This window comes from Ranitomeya imitator, chromosome 7 (assembly GCF_032444005.1).
Source record: "Ranitomeya imitator isolate aRanImi1 chromosome 7, aRanImi1.pri, whole genome shotgun sequence".
NCBI classification, from domain to species: domain Eukaryota; kingdom Metazoa; phylum Chordata; class Amphibia; order Anura; family Dendrobatidae; genus Ranitomeya; species Ranitomeya imitator.
Window position 1 is genome coordinate 217780676 of NC_091288.1, and position 22192 is coordinate 217802867.

General features: G+C 43.8%; 2 protein-coding genes across 2 annotated transcripts in view; one reads left to right on the plus strand and one right to left on the minus strand.

Moving 5' to 3' along the window:
• LOC138645567 (T-box-containing protein TBX6L-like) overlaps window positions 1–6084 on the minus strand; it is a 17071-nt gene extending 10987 nt beyond the window's left edge. Inside the window, exons 1-5 of the mRNA XM_069734975.1 lie at window positions 5277–6084; window positions 4789–5056; window positions 4482–4625; window positions 3857–3927; window positions 3669–3724 (exon numbers count right to left, since the gene is read on the minus strand). Coding sequence (XP_069591076.1) covers window positions 3669–3724; window positions 3857–3927; window positions 4482–4625; window positions 4789–5056; window positions 5277–5299 — 562 coding nt within the window. The 5' untranslated portion in view covers window positions 5300–6084. The remainder of the gene's footprint in view (window positions 1–3668; window positions 3725–3856; window positions 3928–4481; window positions 4626–4788; window positions 5057–5276) is intronic.
• LOC138645566 (T-box transcription factor TBX6-like) overlaps window positions 1–22192 on the plus strand; it is a 75469-nt gene that overhangs the window by 6852 nt on the left and 46425 nt on the right. The window lies entirely within an intron of this gene.

The window sequence follows — 22192 nt, forward strand, 5'->3', positions numbered from 1 at the left end:
TGGTACTTTTATAATAAAAAGAGATACAGGATGTAACTCAGGATCAGTAATGTAATGTATGTACACAGTGACTGCACCAGCAGAATAGTGAGTGCAGCTCTGGGGTATAATACAGGATGTAACTCATGATCAGTAATATAATGTATGTACACAGTGACTGCACCAGCAGAATAGTGAGTGCAGCTCTGGGGTATAATACAGAATGTAACTCAGGATCAGTAATATAATGTATGTACACAGTGACTGCACAAGCAGAATAGTGAGTGCAGCTCTGGGGTATAATACAGAATGTAACTCAGGATCAGTAATGTAATGTATGTACACAGTGACTGCACCAGCAGAATAGTGAGTGCAGCTCTGGAGTATAATACAGGATGTAACTCAGGATCAGTAATGTAACGTATGTACACAGTGACTGCACCAGCAGAATAGTGAGTGCAGCTCTGGAGTATAATACAGGATGTAACTCAGGATCAGTAATTAAATGTATGTACACAGTGACTGCACCAGCAGAATACTGAGTGCAGCTCTGGGGTATAATGCAGGATGTAATTTATGCACACAGTGACTGCACCAGCAGAATAGTGAGTGCAGCTCTGGAGTATAATACAGGATGTAACTCAGGATCAGTAATGTAATGTATGTACACAGTGACTGCACCAGCAGAATAGTGAGTGCAGCTCTGGGGTATAATGCAGGATGTAATTTATGCACACAGTGACTGCACCAGCAGAATAGTGAGTGCAGCTCTGGGGTATAATACAGGATGTAACTCCGGATCAGTAATGTAATGTATGTACACAGTGATCGCACCAGCAGAATAGTGAGTGCAGCTCTGGGGTATAATACAGGATGTAACTCCGGATCAGTAATGTAATGTATGTACACAGTGATCGCACCAGCAGAATAGTGAGTGCAGCTCTGGAGTATAATACAGGAGGTAACTCAGGATCAGTAATGTATGTACACAGTGACTGCACCAGCAGAATAGTGAGTACAGCTCTGGGGTATAATACAGGATGTAACTCAGGATCAGTAATGTAATGTATGTACACAGTGACTGCACCAGCAGAATAGTGAGTGCAGCTCTGGGGTATAATACAGGATGTAACTCGGGATCAGTAATGTATGTACACAGTGACTGCACCAGCAGAATAGTGAGTGTAGCTCTGGGGTATAATACAGGAGGTAACTCAGGACCAGTAATGTAATGTATGTACACAGTGACTGCACCAGCAGAATAGTGAGTGCAGCTCTGGAGTATAATACAGGATGTAACTCAGGATCAGTAATGTAATGTATGTACACAGTGACTGCACCAGCAGAATAGTGAGTGCAGCTCTGGGGTATAATACAGGATGTAACTCAGGATCAGTAATGTAATGTATGTACACAGTGACTGCACCAGCAGAATAGTGAGTGCAGCTCTGGAGTATAATACAGGATGTAACTCAGGATCAGTAATGTAATGTATGTACACAGTGACTGCACCAGCAGAATAGTGAGTGCAGCTCTGGGGTATAATACAGGATGTAACTCAGGATCAATAATGTAATGTATGTACACAGTGACTGCACCAGCAGAATAGTGAGTGCAGCTCTGGAGTATAATACAGGATGTAACTCAGGATCAGTAATGTATGTACAAAGTGACTGCACCAGCAGAATAGTGAGCGCAGCTCTGGGGTATAATACAGGAGGTAACTCAGGACCAGTAATGTAATGTATGTACACAGTGACTGCACCAGCAGAATAGTGAGTGCAGCTCTGGAGTATAATACAGGATGTAACTCAGGATCAGTAATGTATGTACAAAGTGACTGCACCAGCAGAATAGTGAGCGCAGCTCTGGGGTATAATACAGGAGGTAACTCAGGACCAGTAATGTAATGTATGTACACAGTGACTGCACCAGCAGAATAGTGAGTGCAGCTCTGGGGTATAATACAGGATGTAACTCAGGATCAGTAATGTAATGTATGCACACAGTGACTGCACCAGCAGAATAGTGAGTGCAGCTCTGGGGTATAATACAGGATGTTACTCAGGATCAGTAATGTAATGTATGTACACAGTGACTGCACCAGCAGAATATTGAGTGCAGCTCTGGAGTATAATACAGGATGTAACTCAGGATCAGTAATGTAATGTATGTGCACAGTGACTGCACCAGCAGAATAGTGAGTGCAGCTCTGGAGTATAATACAGAATGTATCTCAGGATCAGTAATGTAATGTATGTACACAGTGACTGCACCAGCAGAATAGTGAGTGCAGCTCTGGAGTATAATACAGGATGTAACTCAGGATCAGTAATGTATGTACAAAGTGACTGCACCAGCAGAATAGTGAGCGCAGCTCTGGGGTATAATACAGGAGGTAACTCAGGACCAGTAATGTAATGTATGTACACAGTGACTGCACCAGCAGAATAGTGAGTGCAGCTCTGGAGTATAATACAGGATGTAACTCAGGATCAGTAATGTATGTACAAAGTGACTGCACCAGCAGAATAGTGAGCGCAGCTCTGGGGTATAATACAGGAGGTAACTCAGGACCAGTAATGTAATGTATGTACACAGTGACTGCACCAGCAGAATAGTGAGTGCAGCTCTGGGGTATAATACAGGATGTAACTCAGGATCAGTAATGTAATGTATGCACACAGTGACTGCACCAGCAGAATAGTGAGTGCAGCTCTGGGGTATAATACAGGATGTTACTCAGGATCAGTAATGTAATGTATGTACACAGTGACTGCACCAGCAGAATATTGAGTGCAGCTCTGGAGTATAATACAGGATGTAACTCAGGATCAGTAATGTAATGTATGTGCACAGTGACTGCACCAGCAGAATAGTGAGTGCAGCTCTGGAGTATAATACAGAATGTATCTCAGGATCAGTAATGTAATGTATGTACACAGTGACGGCACCAGCAGAATAGTGCGTGCAGCTCTGGGGTATAATACAGGATGTAACTCAGGATCAGTAATGTAATGTATGTACACAGTGACTGCACCAGCAGAATAGTGAGTGCAGCTCTGGGGTATAATACAGGAGGTAACTCAGGATCAGTAATGTAATGTATGTACACATTGACTGCACCAGCAGAATAGTGAGTGCAGCTCTGGAGTACAATACAGGAGGTAACTCAGGATCAGTAATGTAATGTGTGTACACAGTGACTGCACCAGCAGAATAGTGAGTGCAGCTCTGGAGTATAATACAGGATGTAACTCAGGATCAGTAATGTAATGTATGTACACAGTGACTGCACCAGCAGAATAGTGAGTGCAGCACTGGGGTATAATACAGGATGTAACTCAGGATCAGTAATGTAATGTATGTACACAGTGACTGCACCAGCAGAATAGTGAGTGCAGCTCTGGAGTATAATACAGGATGTAACTCAGGATCAGTAATGTAATGTATGTATACAGTGACTGCACCAGCAGAATAGTGAGTGCAGCTCTGGGGTATAATACAGGATGTAACTCAGGATCAGTAATGTAATGTATGTACACAGTGACTGCACCAGCAGAATAGTGAGTGCAGCTCTGGAGTATAATGCAGGATGTGACTCAGCATGAGTTCTACGTATAAAATAAGGGAAGTATATTGTAATGTCTTGTCATTTAGTGCAGATAATATCGCGCTCTTGGACTGACCTGGGGACCCATCTCCGTCCAGTCCCGGCCTGTGGTGCCTCTTTCTTGGATTGCTGCTAAAATATAGATTTTGTTTTACTGTTATGTTGTATAAAGTTTCCCCTTAATAAACGATTCCACAATCTAAACATTATGGGGGCAGACCCCACCCAGAGACCAATATTGTGCCAGTAGGGGGCGACACTTACTTTTCCTGCTGACTCTTGAAATATTTAATTCCTTTTGCAAATGGATTTTCTTCTATTTTCAGCAAGGAGAGCTGCAGAGAGGGAGAATGGGTGAGAGGAGGAGCTAGAGGAAGTGGGAGGAGACAGTGATAGGGGGAGGAGCCATGAAACTTAGATTTTATAGGAAGCCCAATGCACTTAAAGGGTTTGTTCCCATTGTCAAAATTGGGTGTTGCCAAATAGTGAATACAAGCGATTTTGCAATTTACAGCTAAATTTCCAGCCGTTCTGGAGATGTGAACACTTTAGTTTACACCTGGTTGCTATGGAGATCGACCACTGATTGTGCACAAGCTCTTTTTTTATTGAGCTTGTAAGTGCTGCTTTAAAGCTGCCCAGCATTGGTGGAGCAGTCTGTTACCTCCTATTCTCAGCAAGCTTCAGCACAGTGCTTACAAGCTCGGCAGCAGCGGTGGTCGGTCACCTAGGCAACGAACTGTAAACAAAAAGAAAAGTGTTAATATCTCATGAACGGCTGCAGATTTTAACAAATAGTAAATTGCCAAAGTGCTTGGTTTTACAAGAACCATCCGACAAATACCCTCTTAAAGGGGGTGTCCATACACAAGTAATGACCCTTACTGACCTTGGGATTCTGGTAGCTGGTGACCGCTATGAAGGACGTCTCTGGGAAAGAGATGGAGGAGGCCGGCCGGGCATGGGGTCCGTTATTAGATGTGGGGATGATGAATAATCGCAGGCAGTAACGGTGCATGGACTGCAGGACGATCTGAGCAGAAAGTATCATGAGAAGTTATGAGGGCCGCCATGAGGGTACGAGGCTCGTCCTGGTAGGGGGCTCCCTGCCACCACAATAATTCTCAGTTTTTCATGATTATACGACACTAGGTGGCGCCACCCTCATAGGTTCTATGGACACCTCTCCGCCATACCTGTCCTCCCTGGCTCAGGGTGTTGTTGGTCAGTCGGATCTTGTTGAAGCAGACGGGTCTCTCCATCCATCGGTGACCAGGGGCTGGGGATTCGGGGTGGAGGTAGAGACGGGTGGGGGGTCCTGGCTCTGCCCTGCCGCTCATGCTCCAGGTCCCTTCACGCCACTTGTAGCGGTTCTCACCGTCAGGGACGGCCTGGACACAGAGACAGTAGAGACCATGCGGGTCCAGGCCGGACAAAGAGACCGAAAACTCTGGGAACATCCGTCTGTCGGGACAAGAAGGACAGTCAGACCCGTCCCCCGAGCTGGGAGGCTGAAGCCCACCCCAGAGGTTCCGGTCAGATGCAGAGTGACGGCCATTGTCGGCCCCCATTACCGTGCCCGCGTGAGTTGTAATCACTGCGGCCCACATACCTCCCTGTACCGTGTCAGCCTTCCCATTCTGTTCATGAACCAGGAGGCCCAGGATGAACATCACACACTTACCGCCCATTTTTGGTCAGTATCATTTCTGTTCCCACGGTATTGAACTTCTCCCATAATTCCCTGTTTTCCAATTGGGCAGAGATTTGTGGCGCGGTCACGGCTGGCGATCCCGGAGGAGAGCAATATGGCGGAGAGAGATAATATCCAGCGGGATGAGGAAACTTTGTGTCTGAGTGAAGCAGAAGAAATGTCCGATGTCACTAATGGCGTCACCCGAAAAACCCGGCTAAATACTGACCCCAGGAGAAAGTGACCTGAGGTTACCGCAATTCACACACTGCTGCCATGTTTGCCCAAGGAATCTACCAGCGGGAGACCTGTCCAGAGCTGCGCACTACAACTCCCAGCATAACACACCTGCCCGGACTTGTAGTGACAACTGGACAGACGAGACCTGTGGATAGCCGGGAGGTCACACATATGGCCGCCTTTACAGCTTATCAATTAATTCACAAAATCCCAAGAAAACACGTAAGTTGACCCCACAAGACAATGCGGACGGAGGGGCCGAGAATTGTCACAAAAGCTCCTACAGATCAGTGCTTAGGCCTCATCGACCAAAAGAGACCAAAAACAAGATGTTGCCCCTAGCAACCAATCACTGAGCAGCTTTCATTCTGTAAACAGCTCTGGTGAAATGAGAGCTATGCTGTGATTGGTCGCTAGGGGCAAGAAGGACAGCGCCTCCTTTACTCAGTTTTCATGAGCTAGGCCCAAAAGATGTCCGTATATAGACAGTACATACAGTATATACAGACAATACTACATTCTGTGTTATCTGTGGTGTTACATAGGACTGCAGGTGACATCTCCTACACTCTCTGTTCTCAGAGCGTTATCACTGTGTTATCTGTGGTGTTACATAGGACTGCAGGTTACATCTACTACATTATCTGTACTCAGAGAGTTATCACTGTGTTATCTGTGGTGTTACATAGGACTGCAGGTGACATCTACTACATTATCTGTACTCAGAGAGTTATCACTGTGTTATCTGTGGTGTTACATAGGACTGCAGGTGACATTTACTACATTATCTGTACTCAGAGAGTTATCACTGTGTCATCTGTGGTGTTACATAGGACTGCAGGTGACATCTACTACATTATCTGTACTCAGGGAGTTATCACTGTTATCTGTGGTGTTACATAGGACTGCAGGTGACATCTACTACATTATCTGTACTCAGAGAGTTATCACTGTGTTATCTGTGGTGTTACATAGGACTGCAGGTGGCATCTACTACATTATCTGTACTCAGAGAGTTATCACTGTGTTATCTGTGGTGTTACATAGGACTGCAGGTGACATCTACTACATTATCTGTACTCAGAGAGTTATCACTGTGTCATCTGTGGTGTTACATAGGACTGCAGGTGACATCTACTACATTATCTGTACTCAGAGAGTGATCACTGTGTTATCTGTGGTGTTACATAGGACTGTAGGTGACTACTACATTATCTGTACTCAGAGAGTTATCACTGTGTTATCTGTGGTGTTACATAGGACTGCAGGTGACATCTACTACATTATCTGTACTCAGAGAGTTATCACTGTGTTATCTGTGGTGTTACATAGGACTGCAGGTGACATTTACTACATTATCTGTACTCAGAGAGTTATCACTGTGTCATCTGTGGTGTTACATAGGACTGCAGGTGACATCTACTACATTATCTGTACTCAGAGAGTGATCACTGTGTTATCTGTGGTGTTACATAGGACTGCAGGTGACATCTACTACATTATCTGTACTCAGAGAGTTATCACTGTGTTATCTGTTGTGTTACATAGGACTGCAGGTGACATCTACTACATTATCTGTACTCAGAGAGTTATCACTGTTATCTGTGGTGTTACATAGGACTGCAGGTGACATCTACTACATTATCTGTACTCAGAGAGTTATCACTGTGTTATCTGTGGTGTTACATAGGACTGCAGGTGACATCTACTTTATTATCTGTACTCAGGGAGTTATCACTGTGTTATCTGTGGTGTTACATAGGACTGCAGGTGGCATCTACTACATTATCTGTACTCAGAGAGTTATCACTGTGTAATCTGTGGTGTTACATAGGACTGCAGGTGACATCTACTTTATTATCTGTACTCAGGGAGTTATCACTGTGCTATCTGTGGTGTTACATAGGACTGCATGTGACATCTACTACATTATCTGTTCTCAGAGAGTTATCACTGTGTTATCTGTGGTGTTACATAGGACTGCAGGTGACATCTACTACATTATCTGTACTCAGAGAGTTATCACTGTGTTATCTGTGGTGTTACATAGGACTGCGGGTGACATCTACATTATATGTACTCAGGGAGTTATCACTGTGTTATCTGTGGTGTTACATAGGACTGCAGGTGACATCTACTACATTATCTGTACTCAGAGAGTTATCACTGTGTTATCTGTGGTGTTACATAGGACTGCAGGTGACATCTACTACATTATCTGTACTCAGAGAGTTATCACTGTGTTATCTGTGGTGTTACATAGGACTGCAGGTGACATCTACTACATTATCTGTACTCAGAGAGTTATCACTGTGTTATCTGTGGTGTTACATAGGACTGCAGGTGACATCTACTACATTATCTGTACTCAGAGAGTTATCACTGTGTTATCTGTGGTGTTACATAGGACTGCAGGTGACATCTACTACATTATCTGTACTCAGAGAGTTATCACTGTGTTATCTGTGGTGTTACATAGGACTGCACGTGACATCTACTACATTATCTGTACTCAGAGAGTTATCACTGTGTTATCTGTGGTGTTACATAGGACTGCAGGTGACATCTACTACATTATCTGTACTCAGAGAGTTATCACTGTGTTATCTGTGGTGTTACATAGGACTGCAGGTGACATCTACTACATTATCTGCACTCAGAGAGATATCACTGTGTAATCTGTGGTGTTACATAGGACTGCAGGTGACATCTACTACATTATCTGCACTCAGAGCGTTATCACTGTGTTATCTGTGGTGTTACATAGGACTGCAGGTGACGTCTACTACATTATCTGTACTCAGAGAGATATCACTGTTATCTGTGGTGTTACATAGGACTGCAGGTGACATCTACTACATTATCTGCACTCAGAGCGTTATCACTGTGTTATCTGTGGTGTTACATAGGACTGCAGGTGACATCTACTACATTATCTGTACTCAGAGAGTTATCACTGTGTTATCTGTGGTGTTACATAGGACTGCAGGTGACATCTACTACATTATCTGTACTCAGAGAGATATCACTGTGTTATCTGTGGTGTTACATAGGACTGCAGGTGACATCTACTCCATTATCTGTACTCAGTGATCACAGGACTCCATCCAGTTTTGTGCCCTGTCCCGCACCTGTACACACATAGCGCACACGTGTCACACACATATACCGTGGCGGTGTACTCACCCATGTCTCTCCTGGGCTCGGGTGGGGGGCGCAGGCAGCAGCCCAGTATTCCAGTTGAGTGCATGATGTGATCTGACAGCCAGGACCTGGGGGGAGAGCTTTATACAGTGGGAGGAGAGACCCCATACTGCCCAGAGGTGGGGGGCAGGATCATTCACATGGGACAGTAGAGGGCAAGCTCCTATGCCAAGACCCCCATGTGGCACCCTGAGGCCCACACCAATGATAAATGGTCATTAGTGTATCATTGTGACCCCGCACATGGGGGCAGTCTGTACACAGGGTAATTCTATGTTTAGATTCACCTAATCTCCATCATTACTCAATTAACACCTTGTTGCCCGCCCCCTATAATACTGCAACCCCTCCCCAGCTGTTGTCACCACATCTGCTAGGGGGTCTCCTTGTGTCCGCACTGATACATGGAATATCCTAGAAGTCCCACCGTCACACAAAAGGTTGAGACATTCCATTTTTTGGATTGGGCAGTTGGGGGGACAGTGACCACCATTTTACCAGGAGCAATACATAGTGCGATGAGATCATGAGGGGGTTTATTCAACAACACGGCTGAACCACTAAGTGGTCATCAGAAGGTCGATGATGTCCTAGGGGACGGAGCTGGACACTATCACAATGGACCACTAGGGACTATCTCACTGGGCCACAAGGGATTATATCAAACCACTGAATGGGAAACTATCCCCCTACTCCACCTGGGACTATTTAGAAATACCATCTTAGTGGACCACCAGGAACCTAGTAGAATTTAGAGATTATCTCACTGGGCCAACGGGAGCTGGGTATTATCTCAGTGGATCAACACAATGATAGTTTAGCATTAGGAGTGGATTGAATCCCCATACAAAAATTAGATACAGTCAAAGGGTTCCAAATTACCAAGGACAAGATGGTTCACCAGCACTAATAGATCACCAGGGAATAGGTGAAGCTCACTTATCTGTGGTCATAGGGACACAGTCTGGGCATTTTAGAGCTATGTTCTGTGCTGGTCTTGGAGGCATGGTCAGGTATGGTCACTGAGCTGAGGTCATGAAGACATGGTTTGGGTATCTTCGGACTATGGTCAGGGCCGGCCAATATATTGTGGTCATTGAAGCATTATCTGGGGATCTGGGCATTTAGTGCTATGGTCAGGGATGGTCATTGTGCTGTGGTCATGGGGGTATGAATTAGGTGTCATGGGGAAATAATCAGGGATGGTCACCGTGTTGTTGTTATGGAGGCATGGTCTGGGCATTTGTGGGCTATATCTGGTCACTAAGCTGTGGTCATGGAGGCATGGCCTTGGCACCTTGGTCTATCAAGGATGGTCACTGAGCTGTGGTCATGGAGGCATGATCTGGGCACCTTGGTCTATCAGGGATAGTCACTGAGCTGTGGTCTTAAAGGCATGGTCTGGGCACCTTGCTCTGTCAGAGATGGTCACTGAGCTGTGGTAATGGAAGCATAGTCTGGGCACCTTGGTCTATCAAGAATGGTCACTGAGCTGTGGTCTTGAAGACATAGTCTGGGCACCTTGATCTATCAGGGATGGTCATTGAGCTGTGGTCATGGAGGCATGGTCTATCAGGGATGGTCACTGAGCTGTGGTCATGGTGGCATAGTCTGGGCACCTTGGTCTGTCAGAGATGGTCACTGAGCTGTGGTCATGGAAGCATATTCTGGGTACTTTGGTCTATCAGGGATGGTCACTGAGCTGTGGTCATGGAGGCATAGTCTGGGCACCTTGGTCTGTCAGAGATGGTCACTGAGCTGTGGTAATGGAAGCATAGTCTGGGCACCTTGGTCTATCAAGGATGGTCACTGAGCTGTGGTCATGGAGGCATGGTCTATGAGGGATGGTCACTGAGCTGTGGTCATGGTGGCCTAGTCTGGGAACCTTGGTCTGTCAGAGATGGTCACTGAGCTGTGGTCTTGAAGACATGGTTTGGGTACTTTGGTCTATCAGGGATGGTCACTGAGTTGTGGTCATGGTGGCATAGTCTGGGCACCTTGGTCTGTCAGAGATGGTCACTGAGCTGTGGTCTTGAAGACATGGTTTGGGCACTTTGGTCTATCAGGGATGGTCACTGAGCTGTGGTCATGGTGGCCTAGTCTGGGCACCTTGGTCTGTCAGAGATGGTCACTGAGCTGTGGTCTTGAAGACATGGTTTGGGTACTTTGGTCTATCAGGGATGGTCACTGAGTTGTGGTCATGGTGGCTTGGTGTGGGCACCTTGGTCTGTCAGAGATGGTCACTGAGCTGTGGTCATGGAAGCATATTCTGGGTACTTTGGTCTATCAGGGATGGTCACTGAGCTGTGGTCATGGTGGCCTAGTCTGGGCACCTTGGTCTATCAGAGATGGTCACTGAGCTGTGGTCTTGAAGACATGGTTTGGGTACTTTGGTCTATCAGGGATGGTGACTGAGCTGTGGTCATGGAGGCATGGTCTGGGCTTCTTTGTGAAATGGTCAGGACTCATTTCTCCCTGGACAACACTGTTGTAAATGTTTGAAAAACATAAGCATCAATTACTACTGCTTAGTTGAACCATTGGACCATACCAAGTATGAACATGGAGGGCACATGGGCACTAAAATCCTAATTGCATGTTATTTGTAGTCATGTATGGTGCCTTTTTGTATCTTCTATTATTATATCTTTTTCTCCTTCCCTTGAGGTGATGTCTTGTGAACGTCCCTCAGCAGGCCCCATAAATACCCGAGTGGGCACCCCTGCAGCCTGTGTCAACAGAAGTGCTGCCATTTGCTCAGATCTCTTGGTGTTCTATCTCCCCGGCTTCCTCTCTGTGTTTTACTTTCTCTCTCCCTCCTATTTTCCCTGCCTGTGATCAGAGCATGCTCTCCCCTGGGATGTTGCTGGGTGCTTGGTCCTTTAATCTGCATCACACTCTATGTGTCATATTCTGCACCTGCCCAGCAAGTGTGGGAATGTCAAGTGTCCCATCCCAGCAGCAGCCATGACACCAGCTACTCCCTCCTGAGTCCTCTGATCTCTAATTTATGTGCTTCCCAACCCTCACCAGAGGGCCCAGCAAGCACCAGGCTGAGGGTTTGCAACCAAAGGGTAGAACGTAGAATCAGATGTAGCCTATAATCGAAAGCTCTACACAGAATCCAGACATTATATATTGCTATGGTCCATGATGTAGTGTTCTAGGTAGAACTAGGTATGGTCCATGATGTGATATTCTAGGTAGCACCTGCTATGGCCATGATGCAATGTTCTAGGTAGAACTAGGTACGGTCCATGATGTGATATTCTAGGTAGCACCTGATATATCCATGATGTAATGTTCTAGGTAGATCCTGATATATCCATGGTGTACTGTTATAGGTAGAACCTGATATGGCCCATGATGTAATGTTCTAGATAGCACCTGATATATCCATGATGTAATGTTCTAGGTAGCACCTGATATATCCATGATGTAATGTTCTAGGTAGAACCTGATATATCCATGATGTAATGTTCTAGGTAGCACCTGATATATCCATGATGTAATGTTCTAGGTAGAACCTGATATATCCATGATGTAATGTTCTAGGTAGCACCTGATATATCCATGATGTAATGTTCTAGGTAGAACCTGATATGGCCCATGATGTAATGTTCTAGGTAGAACCTGATATGTCCATGATGTAATGTTCTAGGTAGAACCTGATATATCCATGATGTAATGTTCTAGGTAGAACCTGATATGTACATGATGTAATGTTCTAGGTAGAACCTGATATGGCCCATGATGTAATGTTCTAGGTAGAACCTGATATATCCATGATGTAATGTTCTAGGTAGAACCTGATATGGCCCATGATGTAATGTTCTAGGTAGATCCTGATATATCCATGATGTAATGTTCTAGGTAGAACCTGATATGTCCATGATGTAATGTTCTAGGTAGAACCTGATATATCCATGATGTAATGTTCTAGGTAGCACCTGATATGTCCATGATGTACTGTTCTAGGTAGAACCTGATATGTCCATGATGTAATGTTCTAGGTAGAACCTGATATGTCCATGATGTAATGTTCTAGGTAGAACCTGATATATCCATGATGTAATGTTCTAGGTAGCACCTGATATATCCATGATGTACTGTTCTAGGTAGAACCTGATATGTCCATGATGTAATGTTCTAGGTAGCACCTGATATGTCCATGATGTACTGTTCTAGGTAGAACCTGATATGTCCATGATGTAATGTTCTAGGTAGAACCTGATATGTCCATGATGTAATGTTCTAGGTAGAACCTGATATGGTCCACAATGTAATGTTCTAGGTAGAACCTGATATATCCATGATGTAATGTTCTAGGTAGAACCTGATATATCCATGATGTAATGTTCTAGGTAGAACCTGATATATCCATGATGTAATGTTCTAGGTAGAACCTGATATGTCCATGATGTAATGTTCTAGGTAGAACCTGATATGGTCCACAATGTAATGTTCTAGGTAGAACCTGATATATCCATGATGTAATGTTCTAGGTAGAACCTGATATATCCATGATGTAATGTTCTAGGTAGAACCTGATATATCCATGATGTAATGTTCTAGGTAGAACCTGATATATCCATGATGTAATGTTCTAGGTAGCACCTGATATATCCATGATGTAATGTTCTAGGTAGAACCTGATATGGTCCATGATGTACTGTTCTAGGTAGATCCTGATATATCCATGATGTAATGTTATAGGTAGAACCTGATATATCCATGATGTAATGTTCTAGGTAGATCCTGATATAGTTCCTGATGTGATGTTCTGGATAGAACCTGTTATAGTCTATGATGTGATGTTTTAGGTAGATGCACATATACAGGAGCTTCTCACAAAATTAGAATATAATCAAAAAGTGAATTTCAGTTCTTCAATACAAAAAGTGAATCTCCTACATTCCATAGAGTCATTACACACAGAGTGATCTATTTCACGTGTTTATTTCCGTTAATGTTGATTATTATGGCTTACAGCCAATGAAAACCCAAAAGTCATTATCTCAGTAAATTAGAATGATTAACAATAATCACCTGTAAAGGCTCCTAAGTGTTTATAAAGGCCCCTCAGTAGTTACGAAAAAAAAAGTATATTCACTATATTGCTGGATTAGTGTAAACAACGTCTCACCCAAATAACAAATACCATAAAAATAGTTTTTATTAAATTGCTCTTAAAAATAACCAATGACCTAAAAACAAACCACAGCAAGCAATAATGAATCCACTACACTAGACAACACTCACGGGTGGGCTGGGGGATGGGTATCCCTGTTACACCCTTCTAATCCCTACCTGAACCCTACCTGTCAGCGGAGGTTGGCACCCTCTTGGACGCAATGTGGCGCCCCCGCTCCTCGCCGGCTCTCCCTCGTGTCCCTAAAAATCTCCTGGGTTATAGATAATAACAAATATACACCCAGAAACTGGGCAATCATAAGCCATCAATCTTCTGCATTCCAAATTGGAGACAACTCTCAGGGATCTCGAGCCCAAAAATATGAAAACACAGTGAAAAGGATATTCAAGGCTGCGTGAAAACCACACTCATCAATACGTCACCGACGTCCCGATGATATAGTATCTCCAGTGACTTTAACACTGAGTTTAAACCATTTGCAGCCCAACCCAGAAACCAATTCTAAACAGCATGCTTATTTCCAGTGTTATCTAAGCATGCTTTTTGTATTCCATTTAAGTATAATAAGTATGGGGTACTTTAATATATTCAGTAATAATACCATTTATCCTTTATATTCCCTCTCCAAAGGCATCATAACACATCAGTTATTAGTTTTTGTATACAAAAAGTATTTTTTTTTCCAGATGTCATAAAGCGTCTTCAGTGCCCCAACAGCTACATCATAGCTATTCCTGTTAGTGGCTCAGGGTTTAATATATGTATATACAGCACAAGCACCTATTGCATCGTGCCCTGGACGCAAAGTCCGCACCTATTGCACTGTGCCCCAGAGAAAAATCAACAGCCGACACAATGAAAATGCCGATCCATGCCGGTCTAATTTATCTGTAATCAGACTTCGCCCCGACGCGTTTCCCTCCCATGATAAAATCCTTCAGGAGAATGATGGGAATGTCTGTGTCACTCTGACCTCAGAATCAGATATGGCTGTAAAGGCTCCTAAGGGTTAATAAAGGTCCTTAGTCTGTTTCAGTAGCTCCACAATCATGGTAGTATTCTAATTTACTGAGATAATGACATTAACCCCTTCATCTATCTAGTGGAGCGAGCTATGAATCTTCTACAATCTTCTGGGGCGGTGGTCTCCTACATGTGGCCGGCAGCCATTACAGATTTACACCTCCATCATGTGCTGACAGCCACAGACTACAGATTACTGCTCTAGAATTTCACTTGATGGGGAAAGAAAAGATCCACAGACCATCAACCTACGGGTCACACAACGTACAACACTCAGCAATGGATCTGCCGTATCCTAATCAACCACTGGAGGCGCCGTATAAGGTGTCCATAAAGTAAGGATACTAGTCAGCTGTACAGATATATATCATACTGTACAGGAAACGGAGGAAAACCGGTGTATGTCCAAAAGCATGCTAACGGATTCCAGAAGAAGCAAGCAGAATAGTGAGTGCAGCTCTGGAGTATAATACAGGATGTGACTCAGGATCAGTAATGTAATGTATGTACACAGTGACTGCACCAGCAGAATAGTGAGTGCAGCTCTGGAGTATAATACAGGATGTGACTCAGGATCAGTAATGTAATGTATGTACACAGTGACTGCACCAGCAGAATAGTGAGTGCAGCTCTGGAGTATAATACAGGATGTGACTCAGGATCAGTAATGTATGTATGTACACAGTGACTGCACCAGCAGAATAGTGAGTGCAGCTCTGGGGTATAATACAGGATGTAACTCAGGATCAGTAATGTAATGTATGTACACAGTGACTGCACCAGCAGAATAGTGAGTGCAGCTCTGGAGTATAATACAGGATGTAACTCAGGATCAGTAATGTATGTACACAGTGACTGCACCAGCAGAATAGTGAGTGCAGCTCTGGAGTATAATACAGGATGTGACTCAGGATCAGTAATGTAATGTATGTACACAGTGACTGCACCAGCAGAATAGTGAGTGCAGCTCTGGAGTATAATACAGGATGTAACTCAGGATCAGTAATGTAATGTATGTACACTGACTGCACCAGCAGAATAGTGAGTGCAGCTCTGGGGTATAATACAGGATGTAACTCAGGATCAGTAATGTAATGTATGTACACTGACTGCACCAGCAGAATAGTGAGTGCAGCTCTGGAGTATAATACAGGAGGTAACTCAGGATCAGTAATGTAATGTATGTACACAGTGACTGCACCAGCATTATAGTGAGTGCAGCTCTGGAGTATAATACAGGATGTAACTCAGGATCAGTAATGTAATGTATGTACACAGTGACTGCACCAGCAGAATAGTGAGTGCAGCTCTGGGGTATAATACAGGATGTAACTCAGGATCAGTAATGTAATGTATGTACACAGTGACTGCACCAGCAGAATAGTGAGTGCAGCTCTGGGGTATAATACAGGATGTAACTCAGGATCAGTAATGTAATGTATGTACACAGTGACTGCACCAGCAGAATAGTGAGTGCAGCTCTGGGGTATAATACAGGAGGTAACTCAGGATCAGTAATGTAATGTATGTACACAGTGACTGCACCAGCAGAATAGTGAGTGCAGCTCTGGGGTATAATACAGGATGTAACTCAGGATCAGTAATGTAATGTATGTACACAGTGACTGCACCAGCAGAATAGTGAGTGCACCTCTGGGGTATAATACAGGATGTGACTCAGGATCAGTAATGTATGCACACAGTGACTGCACCAGCAGAATAATGAGTGCAGCTCTGGGGTATAATACAGGAGGTAACTCAGGATCAGTAATGTATGTACACAGTGACTGCACCAGCAGAATAGTGAGTGCAGCACTGGGGTATAATACAGGATGTAACTCAGGATCAGTAATGTATGTACACAGTGACTGCACCAGCAGAATAATGAGTGCAGCTCTGGGGTATAATACAGGAGGTAACTCAGGATCAGTAATGTAATGTATGTACACAGTGACTGCACCAGCAGAATAATGAGTGCAGCTCTGGGGTATAATACAGGATATAACTCAGGATCAGTAATGTAATGTATGTACCCAGTGACTGCACCAGCAGAATAGTGAGTGCAGCTCTGGGGTATAATACAGGATGTAACTCAGGATCAGTAATGTAATGTATGTACACAGTGACTGCACCAGCAGAATAGTGAGCGCAGCTCTGGAGTATAATACAGGAGGTAACTCGGGATCAGTAATGTAATGTATGTACACAGTGACTGCACCAGCAGAATAGTGAGTGCAGCTCTGGGGTATAATACAGGATGTAACTCGGGATCAGTAATGTAATGTATGTGCACAGTGACTGCACCAGCAGAATAGTGAGTGCAGCTCTGGGGTATAATACAGGATGTAACTCAGGATCGGTAATGTAATGTATGTACACAGTGACTGCACCAGCAGAATAGTGAGCGCAGCTCTGGAGTATAATACAGGATGTAACTCAGGATCAGTAATGTAATGTATGTACACAGTGACTGCACCAGCAGAATAGTGAGTGCAGCTCTGGGGTATAATACAGGATGTAACTCAGGATCAGTAATGTAATGTATATACACAGTGACTGCACCAGCAGAATAGTGAGTGCAGCTCTGGAGTATAATACAGGATGTAACTCAGGATCAGTAATGTAATGTTATGTACACAGTGACTGCACCAGCAGAATAGTGAGTGCAGCTCTGGAGTATAATACAGGATGTAACTCAGGATCAGTAATGTAATGTATGTACACAGCGACTGCACCAGCAGAATAGTGAGTGCAGCTCTGGAGTATAATATCTAAACAAGAGCACCCTCATCACACACCGTTCAGTTTTACAGTGTACCTGATGGGTGAGATGGGCGTCACTGCGTCCTAACAACTTGGCACACCCCGGACAGTGTATGGAGCCAGTGTGATGTCTCTGGGTGTCATGGTAATAACATAAAGTAATTAGCACTAATACAAAATAAAGACACTAATTATGTGTGAAGTGTCGGGCCGTGTGCAGGGCGCCACCTGTTGGCCGGATCCTGGTATTCAGCCCACACACAGCAGCCCCATCACCCAGGAATATCCCTGTGAGAAACTCCTGGATGAATACACCGTGTGCAGAATTATTAGACAAGTTGTATTTTGATACTTCTTAGGCCGGCTTCACACTCAGCGTAAGACAATACGGTCCGTATATTACGGCCGTAATACGCTGAAAAGTCCCGAAAATAGTGTTCCATAGCTCCTCCGTAGGCAGGGTGTTTCTGCGTTTTTTGCGCATGGCATCCTCCGTATGTAATCCGTATGGCAGCCGTACTGCGTGTTTTTATCGCAGGCTTGCAAAACCGACATACGGCTATACAAGGGATCCATGTGTAAAAAAAAAAAAAAAAACATATATACTGTTATATATATATATATATATATATATATATATATATATATATATATATATATATATATATATATATATATATATATATATGTCAGTAGACACATATATGTATATATATTAATATTTTTTCCAGCGCTATACAGCTTGAAAGCCGGTAATTCAATTACCGGCTTTTTCTTTCTCCTTCCTAAAACCCGACATGATATGAGACATGGTTACATACAGTAAACCATGTCTTCTCTCCATTTTTTTTTGCAGATTCCACACTACTAATGTTAGTAGTGTGTCTATGCAAAATTTGGCCGTTCTAGCTCTTAAAATAAAGGGTTAAATGGCGGAAAAAATTGGCGTGGGCTCCCGCGCAATTTTCTCCGCCAGAGTAGTAAAGCCAGTGACTGAGGGCAGATATTAATAGCCTGGAGAGGGTCCATGGTTATTGCCCCCCCCCCCCCCTGGCTAAAAACATCTGCCCCCAGCCACCCCAGAAAAGGCACATCTGGAAGATGCGCCTATTCTGGCACTTGGCCACTCTCTTCCCATTCCCGTGTAGCGGTGGGATATTGGGGAATGAAGGGTTAATGCCACCTTGCTATTGTAAGGTGACATTAAGCCTAATTAATAATGGAGAGGCGTCAATTATGACACCTGTCCATTATTAATCCAATACTAGTAAAGGGTTAAAAAAAAACCACACACATTATTAAAAATTATTTTAATGAAATAAAAACAAAGGTTGTTGTAATATTTTATTTAACGCCCAATCCAATCACTGAAGACCCTTGTTCTGTAAAAGAAAAAACATAATAAACCAACAATATCCTTACCTTCCGCAGATCTGGAAAGTCCAACGATGTAAATCCTTCTGAAGGGGTTAAAACATTTTGCAGCAAGGAGTTCCGCTAATGCAGGCTGCTCCTTGCTGCAAAACCCCGGGGAATGAAGCTAAATATAGATCAATGATCTATATTTAGCTTCATTTGCGGTGAGGCGCCCTCTGCTGGCTGTTCATAGATCGTGGGAACTTTCCTAGAAAGCCTGGGAGCTTACAATAGCAAGGTGGCATTAACCCTTCATTACCCCATATCCCACCGCTACACGGGAATGGGAAGAGAGTGGCCAAGTGCCAGAGTAGGCGCATCTTCCAGATGTGCCTTTTCTGGGGTGGCTGGGGGCAGGTGTTTTTAGCCAGGGGGGGCCAATAACCATGGACCCTCTCCAGGCTATTAATATCTGCCCTCAGTCACTGGCTTTACTACTCTGGCGGAGAAAATTGCGCGGGAGCCCACGCCAATTTTTTCCGCCATTTAACCCTTTATTTTAAGAGCTAGAACGGCCAAATTTTGCACATACACACTACTAACATTAGTAGTGTGGATTATGCAAAAAAAATGGGGATATGAGATGGTTTACTGTATGTAATCATGTCACATATCATGTCGGGTTTTAGGAAGGAGAAAGCAAAAGCCGGTAATTGAATTACCGGCTTTTTGCTATATCGCGGCTGTATGAAGTAAGAATATATATACATATATGTGTCTACTGACATATATATATATATATATACAGGTCCTTCTCAAAAAATTAGCATATAGTGTTAAATTTCATTATTTCCCATAATGTAATGATTACAATTAAACTTTCATATATTATAGATTCATTATCCACCAACTGAAATTTGTCAGGTCTTTTATTGTTTTAATACTGATGATTTTGGCATACAACTCCTGATAACCCAAAAAACCTGTCTCAATAAATTAGCATATCAAGAAAAGGTTCTCTAAACGACCTATTACCCTAATCTTCTGAATCAACTAATTAACTCTAAACACATGCAAAAGATACCTGAGGCTTTTATAAACTCCCTGCCTGGTTCATTACTCAAAACCCCCATCATGGGTAAGACTAGCGACCTGACAGATGTCAAGAAGGCCATCATTGACACCCTCAAGCAAGAGGGTAAGACCCAGAAAGAAATTTCTCAACAAATAGGCTGTTCCCAGAGTGCTGTATCAAGGCACCTCAATGGTAAGTCTGTTGGAAGGAAACAATGTGGCCGAAAACGCTGTACAACGAGAAGAGGAGACCGGACCCTGAGGAAGATTGTGGAGAAGGACCGATTCCAGACCTTGGGGAACCTGAGGAAGCAGTGGACTGAGTCTGGTGTGGAAACATCCAGAGCCACCGTGCACAGGCGTGTGCAGGAAATGGGCTACAGGTGCCGCATTCCCCAGGTAAAGCCACTTTTGAACCATAAACAGCGGCAGAGGCGCCTGACCTGGGCTACAGAGAAGCAGCACTGGACTGTTGCTAAGTGGTCCCAAGTACTTTTTTCTGATGAAAGCAAATTTTGCATGTCATTCGGAAATCAAGGTGCCAGAGTCTGGAGGAAGACTGGGGAGAAGGAAATGCCAAAATGCCTGAAGTCCAGTGTCAAGTACCCACAGTCAGTGATGGTGTGGGGTGCCATGTCAGCTGCTGGTGTTGGTCCACTGTGTTTCATCAAGGGCAGGGTCAATGCAGCTAGCTATCAGGAGATTTTGGAGCACTTCATGCTTCCATCGGCTGAAATGCTTTATGGAGATGAAGATTTCATTTGTCAGCACGACCTGGCACCTGCTCACAGTGCCAAAACCACTGGTAAATGGTTTACCGACCATGGTATTACTGTGCTGAATTGGCCTGCCAACTCTCCTGACCTGAACCCCATAGAGAATCTGTGGGATATTGTGAAGAGAAAGGTGAGAGACGCAAGACCCAACACTCTGGATGAGCTTAAGGCCGCTATTGAAGCATCCTGGGCCTCCATAACATCTCAGCAGTGTCACAGGCTGATTGCCTCCATGCCACGCCGCATTGAAGCAGTCATTTCTGCCAAAGGATTCCCCACCAAGTATTGAGTGCATAACTGAACATTATTATTTGATGGTTTTTTTTGTTTGTTATTAAAAAACACTTTTATTTGATTGGATGGGTGAAATATGCTAATTTATTGAGACAGGTTTTTTGGGTTATCAGGAGTTGTATGCCAAAATCATCAGTATTAAAACAATAAAAGACCTGACAAATTTCAGTTGGTGGATAATGAATCTATAATATATGAAAGTTTAATTGTAATCATTACATTATGGTAAATAATGAAATTTAACACTATATGCTAATTTTTTGAGAAGGACCTGTACCTATTCTATGTGTACACATTTATTCTACCTTTTCTACTGTAAGCTGTCAGTGTGATTTTACTGTACACCGCACTGAATTATCGGCTTTTCTCTCTAACAGCGCTGCGTATTTCTCGCAAGTCACACTGCTGGTCCGTGTGTAATCCGTATTTTTGGGGCTTCCATAGACTTTCATTGGCGTTTTATTTGCGCAATACGGTGACAAACGCAGCATGCTGCGATTTTCTACGGCCGTAGAAAGCCGGATAATACTGATCAGGAAAATACGGCAGATAGGAGAAGGGGCATAGAGAATAATTGTGCCGTATGTTTTGCGAGTTTTACGGACGTAGTTTCTGCGCTCTAACGTCCGTAAAACTCGCAAGTGTGACGCCGGCCTTATACTTGTTGTCCTACTCCAAGCTGTTCAGGCTGAGCGCCAACTACCAATGCAGTAAATCCGGTGATTGCATCTCTGTAATGAGGGGGGGAGTTGTCTAATGACATCAGAACCCTATATAAGGTGTGCGTAATTATTAGGCAACTTCCTTTCCTTTGGTAAAATGGGTCAGAAGAGAGATTTGACGGCTCTGAAAAGTCCACATTGTGAGATGTCTTGCAGAGGGAGCAGCAGTCTCGAAATTACCAAACTTTTGAAGCGTGATCACCGAGCAATCAAGCGTTTCATGGCCAATAGCCAACAGGGTCGCAAGAAGCGTGGTGGGCAAAAAAGGCGCAAAATAACTGCCCATGAATTGGGGAAAAT